The sequence below is a fragment of the Puma concolor genome, chromosome D4 (genome assembly GCF_028749965.1).
Source record: "Puma concolor isolate L17-30 chromosome D4, mPumCon1.1.hap2, whole genome shotgun sequence".
Taxonomy (NCBI): Eukaryota; Metazoa; Chordata; class Mammalia; order Carnivora; family Felidae; genus Puma; species Puma concolor.
This window is the reverse complement of record NC_141679.1, coordinates 77,317,006-77,341,410: the sequence shown is the minus strand read 5'-3', so window position 1 is coordinate 77,341,410 and position 24,405 is coordinate 77,317,006. Positions and strand designations below refer to the sequence as shown.

Sequence of the window (24,405 nt, the reverse complement as noted above, 5' to 3'; positions counted from 1 at the left end):
CTGTTTAGGTATCACTTTCATGAAGAGTCACACACCACTGGCTCTACAAATCATCTAGTGTTTCCCAGTCATTTTTTTTTTTTTTTATAGAATCTATGTTTGGTAAGGCATCTGTGGATATTCTACAAATACACCTTAGGAAAAACCAGTAACAAATTGAACCTTATTCAACCCAACTTTAAGGAGTGTACAATGGATTGATAATTGAAGAGGGTAGGACAGAGAACTTTGGAAACCTTCCAGGATTCTGAACTCTAAAGCTATGCAAGGAAACCCCAAGTGAGCTTGGCCAGTGGGAGAAGATGCTTAAGGTAGTGTGGAACGCTAGCTAGCATTCATGCAACATGGCATGAGATATGGCCATAAAAAATGATGTATGGTTACGTGGATGGATAGATGGGTGGATAGATGGATGGATGGGTGGAGAGGGAAGGAACAAGAATGGAAAGATGGGAAGGGCAGAGGCACACCAACTAAGACAACAATAACAACAAAACAAAATGAACTCTTGAAGTGATAGATGAACACAAATTTTCCAGAAGGGGAAATCAAAGGTATCTTGGTAGAGGTGACATTAATTTGGGGCTTATGGATGAACATGAATTGCTCATTCAAGTGGAGAGAAGAATTTGAATTTCTGATGATGCTTTTAATGTATATGTACTTTATCATAATTTAAATGTTTGAAAATAAGGACCTCCATTTGTAGCCACCAGGTCATTTCCTGTTTCCCTCATTAAGCCATGAGCCCCTTCAGTGTCTAATCTCTGTATCCTCAGTGTGGGCCGAGAACCTGGCAGGGAGTGTGGTTAGGACTTGTTGAATGAATAAGCGAGCAGATGAACAGGGGAATAAACCCTTTATTAACCATAGTGGTGGGTAGACCAGAACACGCTCTTTCCCTGGGTCTTTTCCAAAACTGGGCAGCCCACTTTATTTCCTAAGAAAACCAGGAAACCAGGGGAGAAGGCTATTTGGGGCAGATGGTATTTCACAAGACTCCTTTCTCTTTTTGCTTACAGGAGAGTGCAGCTGTCATGAAGGCTATGCCCCTGACCCGGTTCACAGACACCTGTGTGTGCGCAGTGACTGGGGACAGAGTGAAGGGTGAGTGGCAAGGGGCATCAGGGCAGGGACAGTGGAAAGCCGTCCCCTGCTCCTCTGCTACGGTAGTACAGGCCCCAAACCTCTCCACGAAGAGGACTCTTTTGCTACAACAGTTGTGTCGTATACAACCTGATGGGCAGTGAATCCCATTTCCCACTGAATCACATTTTAATATTAAAGGTATATGAGTAATGAATCTTCTAGAGAACAAAGGCTCAAATTTAACTCACCCTCCCACACTGTAAGTAATCAATGAACACTTCCTTAACTGGACTGATAGAGAATCGGGTTTTTGTCCATAAACTCCAGAATGGACAAATGGTCTTTAAAGTGCCGAGTCCTTCTGTGAAATGGAGATGTTCTCTTATAAATGGTCTTACCCAGTACATGGGTTTGAACAGCATGGATTTAAACTGCATGGGTCCACTTACATGTAGATTTTTTTTTCAATAAATATAGTACAGAACTGTAAATGCATTTTCTTCATGATTTTCTTAATGACCTTTTCTTTTCTCTAGCCTACTTTATTGTAAGATGAAAGCGTCTAATACACATAACCTATAAAATATGTGTGAATCAACTGGTTATGTTATCAGTAAACCTTCCAGTCAACAGTAGGCTATTACTGAGCTGCCTGGCTGGCCTAGTCAGTAGAGCATGTGATTCTTGATCTTGGAGTTATGAGTTCAAGCCCCATGTTGAGCATGGAGCCTATTTTAAACAACAACAACAAAATAAAGCAGTAGGTTATTGGTAGTTAGGGTTTGGGGGAATCAAAAGTTATACACAGAGTTTTGACTGGAGTGAGGCTATTATTTAAGGATCAACTGTAATTATCCCATGAAATTTGGTTGTCTATAAAGCTACTTTTAAGCAGTGTCCACATATGAATCCTACCTGCTTCTGACTAACACCATCTCCTTTTCTTTCCCTCCTTCTGTTCTTTCCACAGACCTTGGCCTTACACTACACTTGAGAGGGGCTATGACCTAGTAACAGGAGAACAAGCTCCTGAAAAGATTCTCAGGTGAGTTGACAATCTTGTTGGGGCGTGATGCTGGGGATTGGAGGCATAGTCATGCATCCTAAGTCAAGGGAGCCTGTGAACTTCATTCAGGTTGCACTGAGTACAGAGGAACTCTCATTGGCATGAATGTACCATCATGGCCCAAATGTTGATGAGAATCTAATTCCCATTTGTCTGGCATCTAGACTTATGAACTCAGATATTTGAACTGGAGGAGGCTTCACTGATTATCTAGTCCAGTGCTTTGAAAATATTCTACAGCCACAGGACCTCTTCCTGCCACTTCCATGAAATCTCGTATGAAACTTCAGTACTTCAGCTGATGAAGACATATAACAAATTAAGTGGCAGAACTGGGAATCAGATTTTGGTTCAAACTGATTCAGGGTCCTTGCTCTTCACCTTTGTGCAGACTGCCCCTGCTGATTTAGCAGCCACTTACGGAACTCCTGCTTGCTCAAGACTGCTTGGGAAAGCAGAGCCAAAATAGTCCCTGTCCTCACAGAGCCTGCTGTTTACTGGGAGTCAGGACAGGTAGTCAGGATAAGAAAACTAGTCATGCAAAGCAGTGCATGGGCCAAATGATTAATACATTTAAGTAATGACATTCAAGTCTTGGCAGAGTTGGCCAAAATCATGCACTAGAGAATGTAGGGGACTCAGTTGGGTGGGAAGTAAGACATAGCCCTAGTGGGGATGGAAGGAGGGGCCCCTATTTTCTGTTTTCTCTCTGCTTCCCAGGGAGTTCCCCAATGGAAACTCTTACATTGCAGGTCTACTTTCAGCTTGGGCCAAGGACTCTGGCTTCCTGTCAGCAAAAGCTTTGTGGTTCCGCCTGTGGAGCTGTCCATCAACCCTCTGGCCAGTTGCAAGACCGATGTGCTCGTCACAGAAGACCCTGCAGATGTCAGGTAGGGAAGTCATCTCCACTGTTGTGTACCAAGAGCTCTTTGGCACACTAGAAGCCCCTCTGGTTCAGGATCACAGGGACCTCTTTGCTGAAGTGGCTTCTTAGTGTTGAAGTAGGCACCTGCCTAGTAGATGATGTGAAGAACACTGTCCAATATGTCATGCTCTACACTTCTAGAAGTGTCCCCCATTGGTGGGCCTCAATGGTTTATATTTCAACAGTATTACACTCCTTCTGGGTTTATGTAAAATATGAGGGAAGTGAATACATTATCTGGCTCATCCTGGGATTATTAATGATTATATCTTATAAAAGAACTTTACTTAATATTGTACACTGGAGAATCATGAAAGTGAAAGATGGGAGAATTAGATGCTTCTTTTGTGACTCTGGTACTGGGACAGACTTTGGATTAATCCATAGGTTCTTGATGCACAGGGCAAATTTATTTGTTCTTCATTCAGGAAAGGATGGAGACTACATCTTTCCTTACATGTTTGCACCTTGTAGTTAACTTCATTATAGACTTGCTCTACTGTGCTGTAATTAGTTGCTTACATATCATTCTGTCCCATTATGTGGTGAATCTCTCAAGGTCAAAGAAAATAACTTATTTAGCTTTCTAATCCCCAGTTCCCAGTACATATTGGACAACTACTAGATGTTTATTGATTTAATTAAACCAGTGGCCTTAGATCTGCTCCTGTCACTATTCTGGAGCTTTCTAGTGGAAGTTTTTGTTTTTGTTTTTGTTTTCTTTCCTTCCAATTTGATTAGGGGAAGCATTCCAGAAATTTTAATGTTACTAAAAATGGACTCTGATTCGGCTTTTGAAAGCGGCACATGCACAGCTTGGTCACTCTTAAATTGGAACTCAGAATCATGCCTTACCAGCCTCATCCTTGTGATTGTGGTTCTACCACTGCATAGCTGGCTCTGGGCCTTTCTGAATCCAGATGTCATCAGTATGTATATGGCATCTTGATAAGAAGCTCCCAAATCCAACTCTTTGGATTGGGTTTGGGTTGGTCTCTGCTTTGTGATTTGTTTATTCTCACCTTCTCAACTTTTCATGGTGAAATGACCCTAACATGGAAGTTGATATTTCCCGAAAGAGAGAGTTTGAAAAAGAATAAATTGTTAATGGATAGCACTTAGGAAACAAATTGGTAATTATTAAGACCTAAGATGGTTTTACACACACACAAATTCATGGCAGTTTGCCATTATTTCTATTCTTGATAGACTTGAGGCCAATGGACTTGAGTAAAGCATGTGCTAAGGTTTCTCTGCATTACATATTTTAAAAGTAGAGCAAAGATCATCTGGTTGAGGAGCTATTCTCAAGGAGACCCAGTGATCTTGATTGATATCAGCTGAAAGTTCTCCTCTAGCTTTCCTCCGAGTTCTGTACTGTTGACATTGAATTTGTAATTTCAGTGAAGGTTCCGGTGTCATGATAACACTCACTCCAGATTTGAACAGGTCTGAGTTAGAAGCCCATGTCTACCGTGTATGAAGTATGTGATCCTGGCCAAATTCAATTTGCTAACTTTCCATTTTCTTAGCAAAATTGGGATAGTAACCGTGCCTTCTTCACAGAGTGTAACAATAATATAATTCATAGCCATTGATTATCCATTACATACCAAACCCTTTGCTAACATTATCTCATTATATTCTAACAAAAACCCCTTAAGGTGATGCTATTATTATTTGAATTTCCAGATTAAAAAGAAAATGTGAGGCATAAGAGTGATGCCTTCACTAGTAAGTGCTGCACCCAAGCTTCAGCCCATGATCTCTTGAGCTCCAGAACCCATGTTTTTAATTATTTTACTGAAACATCTCCCAAGAGTTGTTGTAATGATTAAGTAACATGATATATTAACACTAGTATGTGATACATTCCCAGTGCTACATTATACCCATGTTAGATGAACTAAATTCCAACCACAGTAGAGTTCAAGTAGAAACTGGGGATGATGGGGAAGGCAGAGTCAAGAAAGTCATATGCTATGTTGGGCTATTGAGAAAGACTATAATCCACAGGATGACTCAGTTGCCTTTTCTGATCCAATCTGATTTGCATTGAATTAGCAATCCAGAAAAGAAGGGCCCAGAATATCTGCATGCAGGGACTCTAAAACATCTTTAGAAATGTAAACAAAAAAAAAAAAAGAAAAGAAAAGAAAAGAAAAGAAAAGAAAAGAAAAGAAAAGAAAAGAAAGAAAGAAATAAAAGAAAAGAAAAAGTATAAGTACTAGCATACATTTCAGAAAGAGTATTATATGTGGTTAGAAGGGATAGTGCGGTAAGTTGAAAAAGGTGAGACCTTCAGGGGGCATGAGTCAATAACAAGGAGATGTTTTTCCTCACCTCCTGCTAAGAAGGCTGTGCCTGTTTACATGGCACACACACTTACACCAAGTTGGGGCCAGAACAGAACTGCTCAGGATGGGAGGAGGGGATGGTGTTCTGTAGCTATGGAAACTCCTTCTCAACCCTTCCTTCACAAACCACTGAGGTTCTCCTTTAAAGAAAAGTTACACAAATATTTGAAGAATATTTGGTTTGGTTAGGGCATTAGGTTATTATCCTCCTCAGAGGTGCCCTCATGATTTGTCTGGTCTTGGAGAAATAGCAGACAGCCTTTTAAGTCTTACCTTCAGCATACCTCCCACCAGTGCCCATTGGTTTCCCTGCAAGGGTGGATAAAAGATGGCAGTCATCACCATCAAAAGAATCCGCACTATGTAGGTTGAGTTCTCCAAGCTGCACTAGTAAAGCTTGTTTGACATGACATTGCCCAGGCAAGTGATCATGGGTGTTTAAAGAATTAACAAGTTCCAGTCAGATGATATGTTACAAATTAATAAATAATAGATCGTAATTATAGATAGCCAATAATAAGCCATAGAATCACAGCCAGGAGAATAGAGGAAAGGCTGTTCAAAAGCCAAGCCAGAAAGGAAAAAAGATAAGCATTACAGCAGAATCAGAAGGAAAACTTAAAGATGCTTTGCCTGTTGACTTTTTTGTTGTGTTTTAGTTTGGGACAAGTCATTTGGAAAATACAGAATCTCACACTGTGGAAGGCAGAGCAATTTAGCGGTCAAACATACAGGCTCTTCCCAGTTGGGTGGCTAAGTTTAAAACAACTGATGAGAACAAATTTTTTGTGAGAACCTAGAACAACTGGGATTCTGAAACCTTTGTAGTGGGAATGTAAGTTAGCATGACCTGTACGTAAACCTGTTGGGCAGAATCTACTAAAGTATATGGTGCAATCCATCAATTCTACTTCTAATAATATACTTAGCAGAAATGTGTGTGTATGTACCACCAATAATACATTCAAGAATGCTAATAGCAGCATTCGTTCACCCTGCCTAAAAGGGTGTAAAAAAACCACAAATCCCATCAGTTAAAAAAATGAAATAGATAATCAAATAGTCATGCCATGGAATACTACTAGCGATGAATATTAACAACAACAACAACAACAAAAACCAACCACCCACATTGCCATCAGTGAATCTCACAAATATAATATGGAGTTATAGAAGACACAGAAGACACACAAAATTATGTGTATGTGAAGATCAAAAATAGTAAAAATGAATCTGTGCTGGTAGAGGAAATCGTAAGGATTACTTTTTGTTGAAAGAGAGGGCAGTGATTCGTGGGAAACAGGGAAGAACTTATGTGATACTGACAGGGTTTGATTTCTTGATCTGGGTGGTGGTTATACGGGTGTGTTCTCCTATAAAAATTCACCAAGCGGTATAGATAATGATTTACACACTTCTCTCTATGTATGCTGCGTTTTGACTAAGCATACAGCTTATTACGTAAGGTAGTTCTTTTTCGGTTATGGAGCCCAGCTGAACTGCCTGAGTTCAAATCCCACCTCTACCACTTGCTTACTGCACGAGCTTTTCTGGAGCCGTGTTTCACCTTGTGGATAATGTGGATAGAAGATTATACCATGTAGGGGTGTGTTGTTGAGAATCAAGTGACATAATACATTGGAGAGCACTGAGTTTGGCACATGGGGAATTATCTAGAAGCATTAGTTATCACGTTTGTTGTTACTGTAACATAGTGTAACATATTTGTGTTCTCCTTCTGTTTTTAATTCTTTTCTCCTTTTGGTAAAAGGCTACATCCAATCCATGATGCATCTTAAAATCAGTAGTGTGTTAGTATTGAGAGCTCACATTCATCCCTTTGTCATGCATGGGGTTCAAGGAAGTCTTAAATGTTAACTTACAAAGTCTCGTACAGTGTGGTAGGTCTCTGGCTTCATGTGTGTGGTAATATGTGTAGAAGGAATGAAGGGATATGCGTGCCATACACATGGAGTTCCTTGGGGGGTTGGAAAAGAAAAAAGCAATTCCAGACCAAAAGGATTAAGAAAGTGCAAGAGAGAACATTAGCAATTAACCTTGACTTGTGGATGGATTTTGGCTATGTAGAATCTAAGGCGAGAGGGAAGACTTTCAAGTCTGAGGAGTTGAAGGGCCAAAGAAGAGAACTCTCCCCGGGGACATCTGCCATGTTCCCATCCTGTCCCAGCAGGAAGCTGCCGGGAATGAGATTCTCAGACACTAACAATGTCAGCTACAAAGGTGGATGAGTGAGCTCTCGTTAAATTGCATCCAGACTCTTTTCAATTCTCAAAACCTTAGCTGGGCCCCTCCTGTGTGCCAGGCACTGTGCCAAGATACCTGAGGAATACAGAGACATTAAGACCCACCTCTGCTTCCGTGGATCTCACGGTAGCCAGGAGCGTGGAACAAGATACTGACTTGAGAGATGAAATAAAAGATCCTTGTGGAGAGAGAAGCATGGCAAACAACACTTATTTCTACACACTGAGCCTTCACAATTTCACCCAGAGCCGATTCTTCTTAGAAGAGAAATGCAAGAATAGCTATTATAGTTGGAATAATAATCATCCACAAAGCCCAGCTTTTGGAGCCCCTCAGTGATTTTTCTATGATCTCCAATCAATGGAAAGGAAATGATGAACTACTGTTAATTCCTGCACAATTTTGAAAGAATAATGGGATATCAGAATGAAAGCCAGCATTTCTCACTTGGTGACAATTTTCACATTGAATTTGTTCAGAATGGAATTAGGAATGCTTCCTTGTTCATTTGTCCTTTCAATTCCAAGCCCTGAGAATTTACTGAACACCTACTATATGCCAGGCTAAGTATTAGAGATATAAAAAATGTTCAGACAGAGATCTCAGTGCTTCAGCTGGGACAAAAGTGCAAACCAAAAGATGTCATATTTGGTGACAGCCCAAGAGGATAGAAGGAAAGAGCAGGACAGAGAAAGAGGAGAGACCTTCGGGTGAAACTGTGAAGTTTTAGCAGGAAGTCACTAGGTCACTGGTTCTCAGAGTGTGGTCCCTGGACCAGTAGCATCAGCACACCTGGAAACTTGATAGAGAGGCCGATTTTCTGACTCCATTTGTGGGAGACTGATAATGACCCTCGATGGTATCAGCTCCCAATTCCTAGAACCTGTAAATGTTATGTTATTTGGAAAAATGGTCTTTGCATATGTAGTTATGCACCTTAAAAGAGGTTGATTATCCTGGATTATCTAGATGGGCTTTTGGTACCATAACGAGTACCCTTATAAGGAAGCAATGATGTAAGTGCTTTACTGAAATGAGCTCATTGAATCTTCACCCATTATTAGCTCCGTTTAATGCTTGAGGAACCTAAGGCACGAAGAGGTCATTCAGCTTGCCAGCTGACACAGACAGGAAGCGGTAGAACCAGAATTTGAATCCTGGGAACCTGACTCCTGACTCCATGCTTCTCATCTCTAGACTGTGCTGCCCCTATTTGTCCTGTTTGGGGACATTTTCCAGTATCCCAGATCAGTGTCTAAAGGGGCAAAGTGCTCAAATTTCCAGACCTGGGGTCACTGACCCTCCCTCGAAGCCAGTGGGGGCAGAGGCACCTTTACCATGTGGACTGAGATTACAGGTACAGTTGTCCCCTAGAGGAAGATCAGGACAGGCGGTGGATGGATGCTGGACAGAAAACCCTACAGGTGCCCTCTCCGTGGACAAGGCATGGGGACTGCAAGTGGCATGTCTGAGGAGGGAGCCTGTGTCTGGGGACTGGTGCCAAGGGGCGCAGGGAGAAGAGGAGAGGAGACAGAACAAGTGTGGTATTTTCTTCTTCTCTCTCCCCTTGGCTGTGGGCTACCTCACCTAGCAGAATCAGCAGAATCCCCCGAGGACAGCTGAGGAGAGTGCCCCCAGCAGGTGCTCCTGTGTGAATGTCCCAGATACCAGAATCCGGCTTTTCCCAGACACTACCTCCAGGCAGATGCAATGTATTCTGGAAATGTGGGCTGTGCATCTTAAGGTGACACCCTCAACAGAAGATTGTAGGTACATCTTTGTGTGACGGACACTGTGCTGGTTCGAGAAATATAAAGATCAGAAAGAGATGAACCAGTTGGAAAAAGTGTAGGATTGGAATCCTACACACCTGGACATGAGTCTTTGTGCACAATTTGCGACCTGAACTCTTTAGTTCAAGTAACTTTACTTCCTCCCCTTATCCTTTCTGAACCTGGCAGATAGAGATGGTTGTGCTTCCCTCAGGTGGTTGTGAGGATATTATAATGTGTATAGAGTAACTCGTAGAGCGCCTTACATGTAATTGGTGTTCAACAAGTGGAGTATTTTAGAAGTTTGAGTAGACACGGTACTACAAATAGGAAGGTAACCATACGGCACAGGGGGATCAGGTGATAAAAGGCACAGTTCACAGTACAGAGAAGGGACGTGTGCATGCTTCCTCTTGAGCAGGTGGCATCAGTGGTAGAGGCCAGGGATCATCAGAGCAGCAGGACATCAGGATATGTAGGGTAGGCAGGAGTGAGGCAGGTGGTCCATTACACAGGAGCAATGGATGGGAATGCCTGCAGGAAGCAGAGTCTGGAGGAGAGGGTGTCCCTTGATTCAGACCTCAGGTACTCAAGATGGCTCCCTCCTATTGGAGGTGAGTGAAACTCAGACTTTTCGCCTTTGCCTTCCCCATAACCTCAGCAGATCTTAGTGATGGTGGTGGTGTGCGTATACTCATGGCGGACAACCTTGAAGTGCATCCCAGTGGGGATGCTGGGACAGGAGTGGGCTTCTTTAGCCCTCATCATGTAGCATCAGCCCCATCGAGCTTCACCAATTACTCACCTTCCTCGCCAATTACTCACATAGAGTTCCTTTCCCAAAGAGCAAGAGAACTTCAGTAGGCAACCTACTTACCCACCCGAGGAGAGGAGTACTAGGCGAAGGGATTAGTGTGGGCTCTGGAGCCCAATTGCTTGAGTTCCAATGCCAGCTCCACCCCTCATTAACTGACCTTGGGCAAGTAACTTAAACTTTCCACGTCTCCATTTCCTATCTGTAGATAAGAATAAGAATTGCTATTATATCTTTGGATTTATTTTTAAAGTTTATTTATTTCGAGAGTGGGGAGCAAGTGGGGAGGAGGGCAGAGAGAGAGGGAGAGAGAGAATCCCAGGCAGGCTCCATGCTGTCAGTGCAGAGCTTGATGCGGGACTCAAGCCCATGAAACTGTGAGATCATGACTTGAGCCGAAACCAAGAGTCAGAGGCTCAACCGACTGAGCCACCCAGGCGCCCCTGAGTGTTTTTGTGAGTATTGAATAACATTTAAACTCTTGGCCCACAGTCATAAATAATAATTACAGCCATGTATTGAGCACTTATTTTGTGCCAGGCCCTCTCGGAGCCCTTTATATGTATCAGTTCTGACTTCTCACAACAACTGAATGATGGAGTCACTATTATTTACTGGTGAGGAAACTGAGGCACACAAAATTTAATTTCTTTGTCCAACATATTATGAGTAGTGAGTGGCAGAACGAAGACTTGAATGCAAGCTGTCTGGTGACTGCTTCGTAAATGTTGGCTGTTGTTGATGTGGGGGAATCTCTATAAGATCGGGACCTAAGCCCATTGGATTTTCTGTCTTCATCTTTGTGGACCGTTTAGTCCACTGAGTGTGTGTGTGGAAGTCCATTTCATGCTAGTGGAAGACAAAATATTAAATGGGAAAAGGGAGAGGCTGTGGGGGCAGTAGGGAGTGTGTCTGTCACTCACAGCTGGGTTCATAGGACTTGGCATTAGCAATTGCCCTGCACCACCACATTCCTCCCTTGTTCTAGGAAGACGAAGCCCCTCCGAGAAGCATTACTTTAAAGGCCTCTACGCTCCCTCAAATGGACCTACTCCATACCCACATCTCTTCACATCCTGGCTGCCTGTCACTCAGCCAGTGAGCCTGGAGACATATATATTTTACCCCATTTCAGTTTAGCGATCATAATATAAGTGAAGTCTATTAGGATGAGTTTCTGCCCAGGCTCGGTAAATCTCTTCAAACACTGTTCAGCACCAGATTTCTGTTAGTCTTTGCCACTGGGGAGGCTGGAGCACGCACCAACTGTGAGCTCAGGCGGAGGGCCCACGACACAGCCTCTGCTAAATGAAACTCAAATGGAGACTTTGGAATATAAATATTGAAGTGACCCAGGTTGGATAAAGGGGAACCAGTTAGCTAAGCTTCTCCCTTACATGCAGAAGATGCTAAATTATTAAAACTTTAATAAATGTAATAATAAATATTTGATGTTGAATTATAGAAGGCTTTGCAGATACAGTGAATCTGAGAAACGACTTGTTATATCTGCATTAGAAGTTAAACACTTTTCAAATGGGACTTCAGATGTTGAAATAGGACTGTAACTCTTTGGATGAAAAGAGGGAGAGGGAGACATGAAAAGTGCAATTTTGGGCAAGCATACTGGGCTGGGGGGTCAGGATACCTGTGTCTGAGTCCCAGCTTCACCCTAAAGACAGCTATAAGTGGCGTTCCAGGCATGCCTACCCAGGCAGGAGCCTCGTCCGCACAATGTCCTATGTGTGGTCCTTACAGCCATATTCCAAGTTCAATGCTACTCTTATCCCCCAATTTCACTGGTGAGGAGCTGACATTCTAAGACCCTTGGCAGCACAGCTGGTGAAAAGGTTTGGGATTAGAACACAGAGCTTGTGATCTCAGGAACCTACCGGTGTCAGTCACGCCACTGTACCTCCCTTCCTCTGTTTCACTGCACGGAAGCCCATTCTGCTCCCTATCAGTTGGCATATTTTTGGTTTCAGGAGACAGAAGTTCAATTCAAATGAGTTAACGACAGCTGTATTGGAAGGACACCATGGGAAGAGAGGGAGATCAGCTGAGCCACAGGGGTTGGAGGAAGGGTTGAGGGAATTACATGGCATTAGCGTTCTGTCTTGCCTCTGCATCGTCTCATGATGGCTTCTTTCTCTCTGCATGCACAACTGCATCCTGACTACTCTCACTCCACAGCAGGAGTTGTGATAATCCTGAGTCCCCCATATCCTTGTGCTCTTAGCCCAAAGAGTGAATTCTTCTCTTCCTAGGGTTGCAGTTTGAAAGATCCTAGAGAAGGAATCTTACTGGCCTGGAATGGGTTAGGAGCTCCCCTCCAGACTAGCCGTCTCTGATTAGGGAGTGGGATCACAGTGTACAGATGGCATGGGAGGAAGGTTGGGGCTTGGGGAGGGGGCCATCAGTTGCATATCTACTCCAACACATGACTTCAAAGCCCCTCCCTGGGCTTCTAGTTATTCATCTGCCTGAGAGATTTGGACTGAATCATGGATGGCAGCTACTGGACATCTCATGTGCCGACTTCAGTTAATGGGTTGGGGATGCCTACCATATTATGTTAAGAAGATTTCTGAGGCTGCAGACCAGACTCAGGTGGGAAAAGTGTCATGATCAGCTCATGACGCCTGCCTTCAGTATTGATGGGAGTTGGAACAGAAGAGTCAGGTGTTTGCCAACTGTCAACTGGTAGTATTCAGAGCTCCTTCCGGTTTTGTATCTGATGACTTGATGTGTGTGTCCCGGTAAAACGAAAGGGGATTTTTGGCTGCTGAGATGCAGGAGACAGATAGTCATGTGGATGGAAATACGGAGAATGAATTAGAAATGGGGCTCACTCCGTCTGTCTGTTTTTATCTATCTGTTATCTCAGGGGGTATATTTGGATAATCTCGTCTTGGTTCCAACAGGTTTTCTGAAATAGATTTCTGGCTTGAGACAGAATTGAGGCCTCTATAGAGGTGCTTCCTAGATACTGTCTTGTACTTTCATTTTCACTTATAATGTTTTAAAAATAGAACACTTTAATTTAAGCTGTAAACAAACCACCCTTGTTACAAGGGTCTTGAACTGAATCTTAGCATTCCAAAGGTGTGTTGAAACAGCTACAAGCTCACAAACTGCAAGTGACCATCTGAGTCATTTTTTTCCCCATTTCTATGCCATCATGTGGCTGGTTCTAGGTCAATAGAATCCACCTTCTGCCTGTGGGTATCTCATAGCCTCCTGCTGTGTTGTTTGTCATGGTCTCACAATATTCCCTTAGATATCTTTGCTCTGTTCTCACCTAAACCATCCAGGCTTTAAATTATTCAAGCAGAAACGCAGGGGTAGTGATTACCAAGATAAACTAAATTAAACAATTGTTTTGCCTTCTAAGACCCACTCATTGGGATTGGGTAGGACCACCCGTTTGCCTTAGCACATCTTATTCTGCCAGGTAAGTCTCAATTCCCATTTTACTCAACACACACATACATGCACCAGTGCAGTCTGGTCAGAAAGATGATTTGGATATTTCAATGAGAAATGAATTGATCTGGATATTAGGCTTACCTCCTTTTCCCCTTATTCGTAAAGGAAACTAATATCAAAGAGGGTCCCAGCAGAAGCAGGCGGATTGCTCAAGCTGGGAAAGGTTTAAAAGGAAGCTATTCACAAAGTTGGGGGGGGGGAAGTTCTGGAGAAACAACAAGGGATATGCAGTAAACTGTGGCAGGTATCAGTGGGTCAAGGTGAGGGGGAGGTTACCAGAGCCTGGAGAGAGAATTGCATGCAGAATACTGCCTGACAGGAGCGTTGGCCTTCAGTCAAGAGACACAGACAGGAAAGAAGCCAGGGGAATAAATATCCCAACCTCACTCAACCACCTCCCACCAGACCTTCTGCTAGTGCCCCCACACTGGCTGACCCAACGGGAGCCCAGACAAGAGAGTCCATTGAGCCTGTCGACCAAACTCAACCTCCTGAGGCCCAAAGTAGGGTAAGGATGAGCTGAGGGTTGATGTGGAGGAATAAATGGAAGAGACCCAGCATGAATGCACAACCTTCCCATTTTACCTTCAAAATGTCCGTGCCTCTTCATCTTCCCTAACACTCCTAGCCTCAAAACTTCCCAAAGAGTCTCCCTGCTTTCAGTCCTCCCTGTATCCCCATGCACATGCCTGATCCAACTGCTACACAGATTGGTCCATGCCTATCTCCTGCTAAAACCATTTAGAGCCCCCCAACATGCCCCACACAGCCTCACAATAAAAATCCAAACCGTTTCTTCTGATACACATTAACACTTCAGAATATGACCACCATCCCCTCTGTGATCTTGTTTCTCACCGTGTCCCCATTTGCCATTTCCTCAAAATGCCAGACACATTCCTATCTCATTGTCTTCACCAGTGTTGTACCTCTGCCTGAAATGTCCTCATGCTCACACAGTCTGCCGTGTTCCTGGCACACTCTCTCCATCCATCACAGGCTTGCAGAAGTGTCACTTCCTCTGAGCAACCTTTCCAGAACATATCTTCCTTCCATCCACTTGGAATCGTGACCCCCTTAACACTTTGCGCATGCCAATAGAATTTCTTAATTATGGGACAGCTCATTGCCTTGCATTATAGTTAACAGTAAGTGAGTATTCCCACTCTGCCCCTACCTGGTATCTATGTGTTCCTGGAGGTCAAAGCCTGAATCTTAGCCATATTTGCACTTCCAGTCCTAGGCACAGTCAGTGTCTCAGAGCAAGGATACAGAGCATTTTGATGACCCTAGTTTGATGTGGCTGCAGTGGCACCATCATGGGGATATTTTGGTATTATCAATAAATTGCTCGACAAATTTCTTTATAATGTCTCTGCGCTTCACCCAACCCCCTTACCCATAAATATCCTTAACATCAAACGTCCCTATCAAAACTTCCTGCCTTATGGTGTTTATTGTACTTCATTATAAACACATCCGTCTTGTTGTAGAGGGGTTCCAAATAACACCAGTACTTTGGGGTTAGTAAATGTAACAGAATAAAAAAGGAGAATTCTCTAATTTGAAGGGTTTAAAAATCCTATGATAAATGAAGTTGCTACATTGATTTCCTGGGTGGCAGCATTCCCAAGGACAGTAATATGTTAATGAACATCACAAGTCTTTAGGAAGCAAGGTCTGCACACAGTCTCCCCAACAGTATTTAATGAGGTACAGGCTCAGGACCAACATTTCTTGAGACCCACTGCCGGTAGTACCACATTAGCCCACTGAGATTCAAATGGTACACAACATTCTTTGGGGAGGGCGGAGCAGAGGGCTGTCCTCTCTGCTGTTGGCTTATTAGGCCAGCTTCTGCTGAGCTCCACATTCTGTCTCCTTGACCCTGTAGAAGGCCCTCATGGATAGTGTAGGCTTAAATAGAATGGGCATGTTGGATACTTCAGAGGAGGAACAAATCCTGAGTGGGTAGATGTGTACCATCACCTACAACTGGCAGAGGAGGAAAAGGAAGTAGCCAAGAGAAAAAAAGTAGTGAAAAAGATGAAAACCTTCATAGTAATCTAGGCTTTTGGAACTCTAGGCTCAGCATAGACCAGACGTTAGCCACACAGGCTGTAGTGCCGGATGCTCTGACTCAAATCCCAGCAATGCCACCCCCATTTGGTTAAGGTGGGCAAGTTGCTTTACCTTGCTCTGCCTGTTTCTACATTAACAGAATAAAGATGGCTGCCCCATAAGATCTCTTTGAGAATCAAGTGATTTAATGTATGATGCATTTGGCACAAATATATTGGCTCTTATGATTTACCCCAAACTTAACCCAGCATGAGAATCCTTCTTTAGGCCTTTTGAAAAATCTTGCCTTTCGAAAGGGATTGTGATTCATGCTCTTTGCAAAGTCCATTTTCCCTTGGCATTCAGTAATCACTCAGTAAGTGCATGATGAACGAGTCATTGAAATGTAACTTCAAGTTGTTTCAAAAAGGAAGAAGAGGGGTGCCTGGGTGGCTCAGCCCTGGGTGGTTGAGAGTTCGACTTCGACTCAGGTCATGATCTCACAGTTTGTGGGTTCGAACCCCACATTGGGCTCTGTGCTGACAGCTCAGAGCCCGGAGCCTGCTTTTCATTCTTTTTCTCCCTCTCTCTCTGCCTTCCCCCGCTTGCATTCTGTCTCTCTGTCTCAAAAATAAAAAAGCATTAAATTTTTTTTAAAAAGGAACAATAGATTTGTAGCATTGTGCACAGTACCTAAAACGTGGAGACAACTCAAGCATCCGTCAGTGGTTGAACAGACAAGCAAAATGTGGTACGTACGTGCAATGGAATATTATTTAGCCTTAAAAAGGAAGAGAGTTTTGGGGCGCCTGGGTGGCTCAGTCGGTTGGGCGTCCGACTTCGGCTCAGGTCATGATCTCGCAGTCCGTGAGTTCGAGCCCCGCGTCGGGCTCTGTGCTGACAGCTCGGAGCCTGGAGCCTGTTTCAGATTCTGTGTCTCCCTCTCTCTGACCCTCCCCCGATCATGCTCTGTCTCTCTCTGTCTCAAAAATAAATAAACGTTAAAAAATTTAAAAAAAAAAAAAAAAGGAAGAGAGTTTTAATGTGCTACAACGTGGATGAACCCTGAGGATATTCTTAGAAAAATAAGCCTGTGACAAAAAGACAGATACTGTATAATTCCACTTATATGAGGTACTTAGAGTAGTCGGAAATCGCAGAGAGAGAAAACAGAATGGTAGATGCCAAGGGCCGAGGGGCGTGGGGATTGGGGTGGTTGTTTGGCACGTTCAGAGCTTCAGTTTTACAAGACGAAGAAGTTCTGGAGATGGATGGTGGCGACAGTTGTACAATATGAGTGTGCATAATGTCACTGAACTGTATACTTAAAAAAAGGTGAAGATAGTAAATTTTATGTCTGTGTTACTATAAGTTAAAAAAGGGAAAAAAGAATAAGGAAATGAGAGAGAATGGTTTTGGGGGCAAGGGGGGAGCATGCATGGTAGTCCCAGTGAGTCCTAGCGAGCCATGCCAGACCCCGCGAAGGCATCTTAGGTACAGAGTTCCTGGAGCAGAGTATGGCTCCACAGTGCACCTTTTTCTCCCTCCTCCCCTCCAGGGCGTTTTCCAGCCCTGGCAGCATCCCCTCAGGTACAAGACTGGCACATTGAAATGGGACAGCCTGAGAGGGTGCATGACATTTGCAAACTGGGGTTGTACAGGTGCTGCAGGATGGATGAGGGTGTCCAGGCCGGTGGGGTGAATACAGTATCTGGAAGGCATGACAGGAAATAGGAAGGGAATCTACATATCCCAGAAATGACCTAGTCTTCGGGGAAAGATTTTGGTTGCCCATGAGAGCTGAGGGACTCTAGGTCCAAAGGGGGAAAGCCTCACTTCCCTCATCTGCAAAATGGGCTTTAAAGAGATGATTTAGCTCCTAGGGAGCATTTGGCAATCTCTGGGAATATTTCTGGTGGCCACGGTGGGAAAATGCTCCTGGTAGAGGCAGGGATGTTGCTAAACATCCTAGAGTGCGCACTCCACCCCCTTCAATAAGGAATTTATTCAACTCCAAATGTCAATAAAGAACTACCTAAACCCAGATTTCACTGGTGCCAAGATTGAGGAGCCCTACCTTAAATGAAATTATATTATCCCCATTTAACAGATGTAAAAAACTGTGGCTCAGGAGGTAGGCTTTCAAATTCATGCTCCTTCCATGACATCCTTCTAGAGACCCAGTTCTAAAGGGGTGAGGGTGTCCGGCAGATTATGAAGCCACCGTATTAAGCATATAGAGGCATGCTGGCCTGCATAGACTTGGCCCCAGGGAGACAGGAGGAAGAACTGGTCTCAGGAGTAAGGCAGTGTTCTGGTCTTAGGAATGAGCATCAGCCTCAGGCATTTGGAACCCTTTCCCCTGGTCTGAAAGGAGCCCTGCAGAGCTCTGCTGGGCTGCTAGTTCCAGCACCCAGGGCCTGGTGCCCGTGGGGCGAGGAGGAGCATCGCAGGCAGGTCTGACTGTAACCCGCTCCTCCAAAGTGAGCCAGGCACACCCTGCCCTCCCTTGCTGTGACGGATTTTGAACATTAAAAAAAAAAAAAAAAGTTTACAATCCCAGCCGGGCAGGCATAAATCACAGCGCCTCTGTGTAGCAGCAGCAGACGTGACTTATGGCCCCATCGCCATGGCAACGGGAGCACAGCCGCGCAGGCACAAAAGCTCCGCTCCCGCCTGACAGGCCTGTGCGGGGCCCTGATGGAGAGGCCAGTGTTCCAGAGAAAGGATGTATTCTCCGGAACTCATTGCCCATTTGTCTCCGTTCCGCACCGGAGCGAGCCCCTTGCTCTTCCTCCCCTCTCCCCGTCCCCGGCCAACAGGTCGTTGTCCTTTGTCTTCCCTGTGCCACGGCGTTTTCCTCTTTTTAACCTGTCCTCCCAAAAGCTTGCAGAAAAGACCCCAGTTAGATCCTGCGAAGACTCATGGGTGTGCCTGGCCATCGTCCCTGAGCTGGGAGCCGTGATGATGGCTCCCACTTGTCCAGCCCCAGTCCGTGTGGACACGATGCAGGGATTTCCTCCACAACATTAGCAAATAGACCTCTTAGGTGTCCTTCCTGCCTCCTGAGTCATCCTCCGCATGCAGCTAGAGTGGATTCCTTGGGATTACAAACACGCTTTAGACCCTCCCATCGCTCCCCTTGTCTCTTGCCAGGAAGCTATGGAGCCCGAATTCCTCAGTGCGACCCACAGCCTTGGGGGTCTGGCCCTGCTTCTCTTTCCAGCCACATCCCCAAGATCCAAACTTCTTGAGTGCTTTTAGTTCCTCCACGCTTCCAGTTCTAACTGCCTAGAACACAGGAATCACCTGCCCCTTCATCTGGCTTCTTTATGCTCAGCCAACAGGACTTGGCATATGCTGCCTCCCCCAGGAAGCTGTATGTGATCCCACAAGCCCTTTCTCCATGCGTGTCCATAGCACCTGACCTCTCCCCATCGTCAACACTCAACCTCATACAGCGCCGCTGCTGTTCAGTAAGCCCTATTGCATTTCCCAGTTCCCATTTCCTCTCTCTAGTCACCGCTATCCCCTCCTCACATCACTTCCTGCCTTCACTCCTGATGTTCTTTATTTTATTTTTATTTACTTATTTTTTAATGTTTTTATTTATTTTTGAAGGTGGGGGGCATGGGCGGGGGAGGAGCAGAGAGAGAGGGAGACACAGAATCCGAAGCAGGCTCTAGGCTCCGAGCTGTCAGCCCAGAGCCCGACGTGGGGCTTGAACTCACGAGCCTGAGACCATGACCTGAGCCGAAGTCAGAGGCTCAACCGACTGAGCCACCCAGGCGCCCCTGGAGGCTTCAGTTTAAATGGTTCTTCTTCCAGAAAGCCAGGTCTTGCCTCCTTAGATAAGGGTAAATGAGTGACCCTCAGTCCTGGCTAATGCATTTAAGCTGGTGAGTTTTTAAAATCTGTGGATGCGTGCCAGACCTAGTGGGTGGAAGAGGAACAGGATAGTTGCGTAATCTCAGCAGATCTCTCCACAAGGAACCTGCTGATATGATGCACCGAGAAGGCCAGAGCAACATTTCTGGGGGTATTCCCACCAAAACCACTTAACCCAAATGTAGTCATGAGGACACATGAGACATTCTACAAAACAGCTGACCTATATCTTTAAGAATGTCAAGCTCACCAAAGACAAAACTGGAAAAGGATTTGTTCAGATTAAAGGAATCCAAAGAGACTAACAACTGAGTGCAGCTTTTGAGCTGGCATTTTCTTTTTTTATTTTTTTCAGCTTTATTGAGGTATAATTGACAAATGAAATTGTGATATATTCAAATTATTACAACCTGATGAGTTGACACACGTTTAACATTGTGAAAGGATGCCGACCAAGCTGGGATTTTCTTTTGTTATAAAGAACATTAGTGAGTGATGCCTGGCTGCCTCAGTCAGTAGAGCATGCAACTCTTGATCTCAGGGTTGTGAGTTCAAGCCCCACGTTGGGTGTAGAGGTTACTTAAAAATAAAATCTTAAAAAAAAAAAAAAAAAGAACATTACTGGTACACTTGGAGAAATGTGTTCTTTGGGTGATAGTACTACATCACTGATAATCTCCTGATATAAGTAATTGTATTATAAAAGTTATAAAAGGGGCTCCTGGGTGGCTCAGTAGGTTGAGTGTCCGAGTCTCAGTTTCAGCTCAGGTCATGATCCCAAGGTCATGAGATCGGGCCCTGCATCAGTCTCTGCACTGAGTGCGGAGCCTGCCTGAGATTCTCTCTCTGCCCTCTCCCCACTCCTACACGCTTTCTCTCCTTAAAATAAAACAGAGAGTTACACAAGACAATATCTTTGGGTTTGGAAAATGCACATTGAGGTATTAAGGGTAAAGGGACATCATGTTTTTAACTTACTCTCAAACAGTTAAGAAGAAATATATACCGTGCAAACATACACATCACACACATGTACACATGCACGTGTTCTGTATACAGAGAGAGGGAGAGGAGAGAAAAGAGGAGAAAGAAATTGGGATGTATGAATCCTCTGACTTTGTTCTTCTTTTTCTTTAAAAAAATTTTTTTTTTAACGTTTATTTATTTTTGAGACAGAGAGAGACAGAGCATGAACGGGGGAGGGTCAGAGAGAGGGAGACACAGAATCCGAAACAGGTTCCAGGCTCTGAGCCATCAGCCCAGAGCCCGACGTGGGGCTCGAACTCACGGACCGTGAGATCATGACCTGAGCCGAAGTCGGCCGCTCAACCGACTGAGCCACCCAGGCGCCCCTGTTCTTCTTTTTCAAGACTGTTTCAAGTGTTCTAGATTCCTTATATCTTCCTATAAATTCTGGGAGGAGCTTGTAAACTTCTAAAACAAATAATAAAAATGAAATCCACTGGGAGATGGTAGGGGCTGCACTGACTCTGTAGATCAGTTCAGGGAGTACTGCCATCTTTCCAGTATCAAATGTCTTTATTCATGAGCATTTATTTAGACCTTCTTTATTTTTTTCATCATTATTTTAGTTTTCAGTGTACAGATCTTACACTTCTTTTGTGAATTTTTTACAAAATTTATTTATTTAAATTCAAGTTAGTTAACGCACAGTGAGGTATTGGTTTCAGGAGTAGAACCCCGTGATTTGTCTCTCCCGTATGACACCCAGTGCTCAGCCCAAAAAGTTATTTCTAAGTATTTCATTCTTTTTGATGCTATGGAAAATGGAGTCATTTTATTTTTTTCTTTTCTTTTTAATGTTTATTTGTATTTGACAGAGAGAGAGAGAGCGCAAGCAGGGGAGGGGCAGAGAGCAATGGAAGCAGAATCCTAAGCAGGCTCCAGGCTCTGAGCTGTCAGCACGGAGCCTGACACAGGGTTCAAACTCATGAACTGTGAGATCGTGACCCGAGAGGAAGTTGGACGCTTAACCAACTGAGCCACCCAGATGCCCCAAATTTTCTTAATTTCATTTTTTAATTTTTCATTTCTACTGAATAGAAATACAATTAGCTTTTGGACATTGGCTTTGTATCCTGAAGTCTTACTGAGTTCATTTATTAATTCAAATTCTGTGTGTGTGCATGTGCGTGTGTGTGTGTGTGTATGTGTGTGTGTGTATTCTTTAGGATTTTCTATATGAAAAGTCATGACATCTACAAATACAGATAGTTTTATTTCTTCTCCAATCAGGATGCCTTTTATTTCTTTATTTCTTGGCTAATTTCTCTGACTGCAACCTTCAGTACAATATTAAACAGAACTGGCAAGAGTTATACTCTGTCCCATAAGTCTGAAATTATGCTAATGTAAAAAGCTAAAAATATATCAAAGGCCCTACCTTTAGGAATTCTGATTTGTTTGGTCTGGGGTAGCACTTAGGCAGTAGAACTTTTTAAAAGCTTTTGAAGGTTTATACTAATGTGCATCCAGGATTGAGAAGTTCTGGATCAACCTCTCTGGAAAGAGACCTTTGTCCCCCGGCATAGCATGTGTCCTACTTGACTGTGATTACTTGTTTAGATTTCCAATTAAACTGCAAATCCTGCATGAGCAGAGACACTTTCTGTCTTGCTCACCGTTATATCCACAGCAATAGTGCCTAGTAGAGAATAGACTGAAAAAAAAATGACAAACTTTGTAATCTCACAACCCCATGTGGTATGTAATACTGGCCCATTTTACAGAAGAGAAAGCGAGCCTCAGAAAGGGGAAGCAACTTGCTTAAGATCGAGGGGCGCCTAGGTGGCTCAGTCGGTTAAGCATCTGACTCTTGATTTCATCTCAGGTCACGACCTCACGGTTTGTGAGTTGGAGCCCCACATCGGGCTATGTGCTGATGGCATGGAGCCTGCTTGGAATTCTCTCTTTCCCTCTCTGCCCCTCCCCCATTCATGCTAGCTCTCTCTCTCTCTCTCTCTCTCTCTCTCTCTCTCTCAAAATAAATAAACTGAAAAAAAATGTAAAAAAATATCACACCAATTTGATCATTGAGCAGAAGTGGGTTCAGATCTTTACCCATACAGATCCAAAGGTATTGTTTTTTCCACCATTAGAGGTGGGGCCTCGGTCACACACCTGGGGGCAAATATGACCCCTCCAAGCTCACATACTGGCCAGGTCAAAAGTGTGGATTAGCACAACAATTTCTGGCCCTGAGCCTATTTCACTGTCCATCCCATCCCACCAGAGTTGCCAGAAATACCCAACAAATGACTAATGGTTCCACTGCCATTAATGAGCTACATGACCATGGGCAGATATCTCATTTTCCCTGAGCTTCAGTTTTCCCATTCAAAACGGTGAACAAGTAACTTCATCAGGTACTTACAATGCGCAAATGATTTAGAATCAGCCTCACGGTGCTGAGAACCTACTCGGGGCCTGGGACTCAAGACATGTCAATGCAGGCTACTGAACATCTCTGCTGAGAAAGAAGAAGAAATATCCCATATTATCCCCCAGACACTGAGGAGCTTCTCAACATTTCTGCTGGCCAGCCACCTTGGCTCTATCACTTGAGTTCTGACCAGGAACTTGAAATTTTAAACTGGAAACTAGAGATGCAGAAATCAGCCCCAAACTCCTCTGGGCCTCCCGGCCTTCCCCTGCGTTGGCCCTGGAGGCACTCGGGACCCACACAACTATCAGGAAATTGGCTTGGCTAGAGTGTCTTCTTGGCCTGCCCTCTATCTAAAAGGATTCCTAGTAGAAAGGGCAAGGGTTTTGGAGTCAAGCAGATCTGGATTCAGTTTGGACTCCCATGCAACCTCTCTGTGGCTTTGGGCACCTCACTTAACCTTGCTATGCTTCATTTTCCTCATCAGCAAAACCTGATAGTTATACCTTCTTTTCAGGTGTGAAGGATCAATGAACCGATTCACTGATGCCAAGGAGCCGGTAGTTAACAGATGTTGTTATTTGCCTTGGTGAGTGGGAGAGTTAAAGTCCTAACCTGCCCTTCCAATAGCAGATGTTTGTGGAAGGCCTTACTGGGCTGGAGATGCGGGAGATAATGAGAGACAGATGACTCCATCCCTTCCCTTTAGCATAGAGATGCCGAGGGACAGAGATAACATTGGGGCTGGCCCACTGTCACATGATGGAACAGTGGAACAGGCCACCTGGGTACCTGTCAAGGGGTCCTTCACATTTTAGTAGGCTGCATCTCCGTGGTCCAGGTCAGCGGAGATGTCCTTTTTTCCAGAGTCCCCAGGGGCTGAGCAGGAACCGGGCTCTTCATCGGAGCTTGTAATCAAAAGCAGCCTTGAGCCTTGGGGAGGCAGCACCAAAGGCTGTTGCTCAGCTGGCGGAGGCAGAGGCTTGAGGCCAATATCAGCGGCCCTGGGCTCCTGACAGCAGGTGTGGATGATGAATGGACAGCTTAACGTGAGGGAGCAAATTGATCATTGCATCACAGACCACAACTTATTCATTTCTGCAAAGAGGGCAATTCATTACCCTGCATGTCACACTGCCCATGTCATCGCCAGAGATAAAAGCCCGAGGCCTCACAGCCTGTGCCTCTCATCACATCTCACCTCTTCTTAATGGGAGGGCAAGGATACTAAAATAGAGTGTCGGATGCTCAAGGCTGCTCCAGGGTCTTCTTAGCC

The 24,405-nt window shown here is 44.3% G+C and overlaps 1 protein-coding gene across 5 annotated transcripts in view; it reads left to right on the top strand.

Moving 5' to 3' along the window:
- ASTN2 (astrotactin 2) overlaps positions 1-24,405 on the top strand; it is an 881,464-nt gene that overhangs the window by 418,072 nt on the left and 438,987 nt on the right. For 4 of the 5 annotated variants that reach the window (XM_086683845.1, XM_086683843.1, XM_086683842.1 and 1 more), the window contains 3 exons: positions 1,023-1,107; positions 2,060-2,134; positions 2,908-3,045. In XM_086683845.1, coding sequence (XP_086539971.1) covers positions 1,023-1,107; positions 2,060-2,134; positions 2,908-3,045 — 298 coding nt within the window. The remainder of the gene's footprint in view (positions 1-1,022; positions 1,108-2,059; positions 2,135-2,907; positions 3,046-24,405) is intronic. The other variant, XM_086683844.1, reaches the window with a different exon arrangement.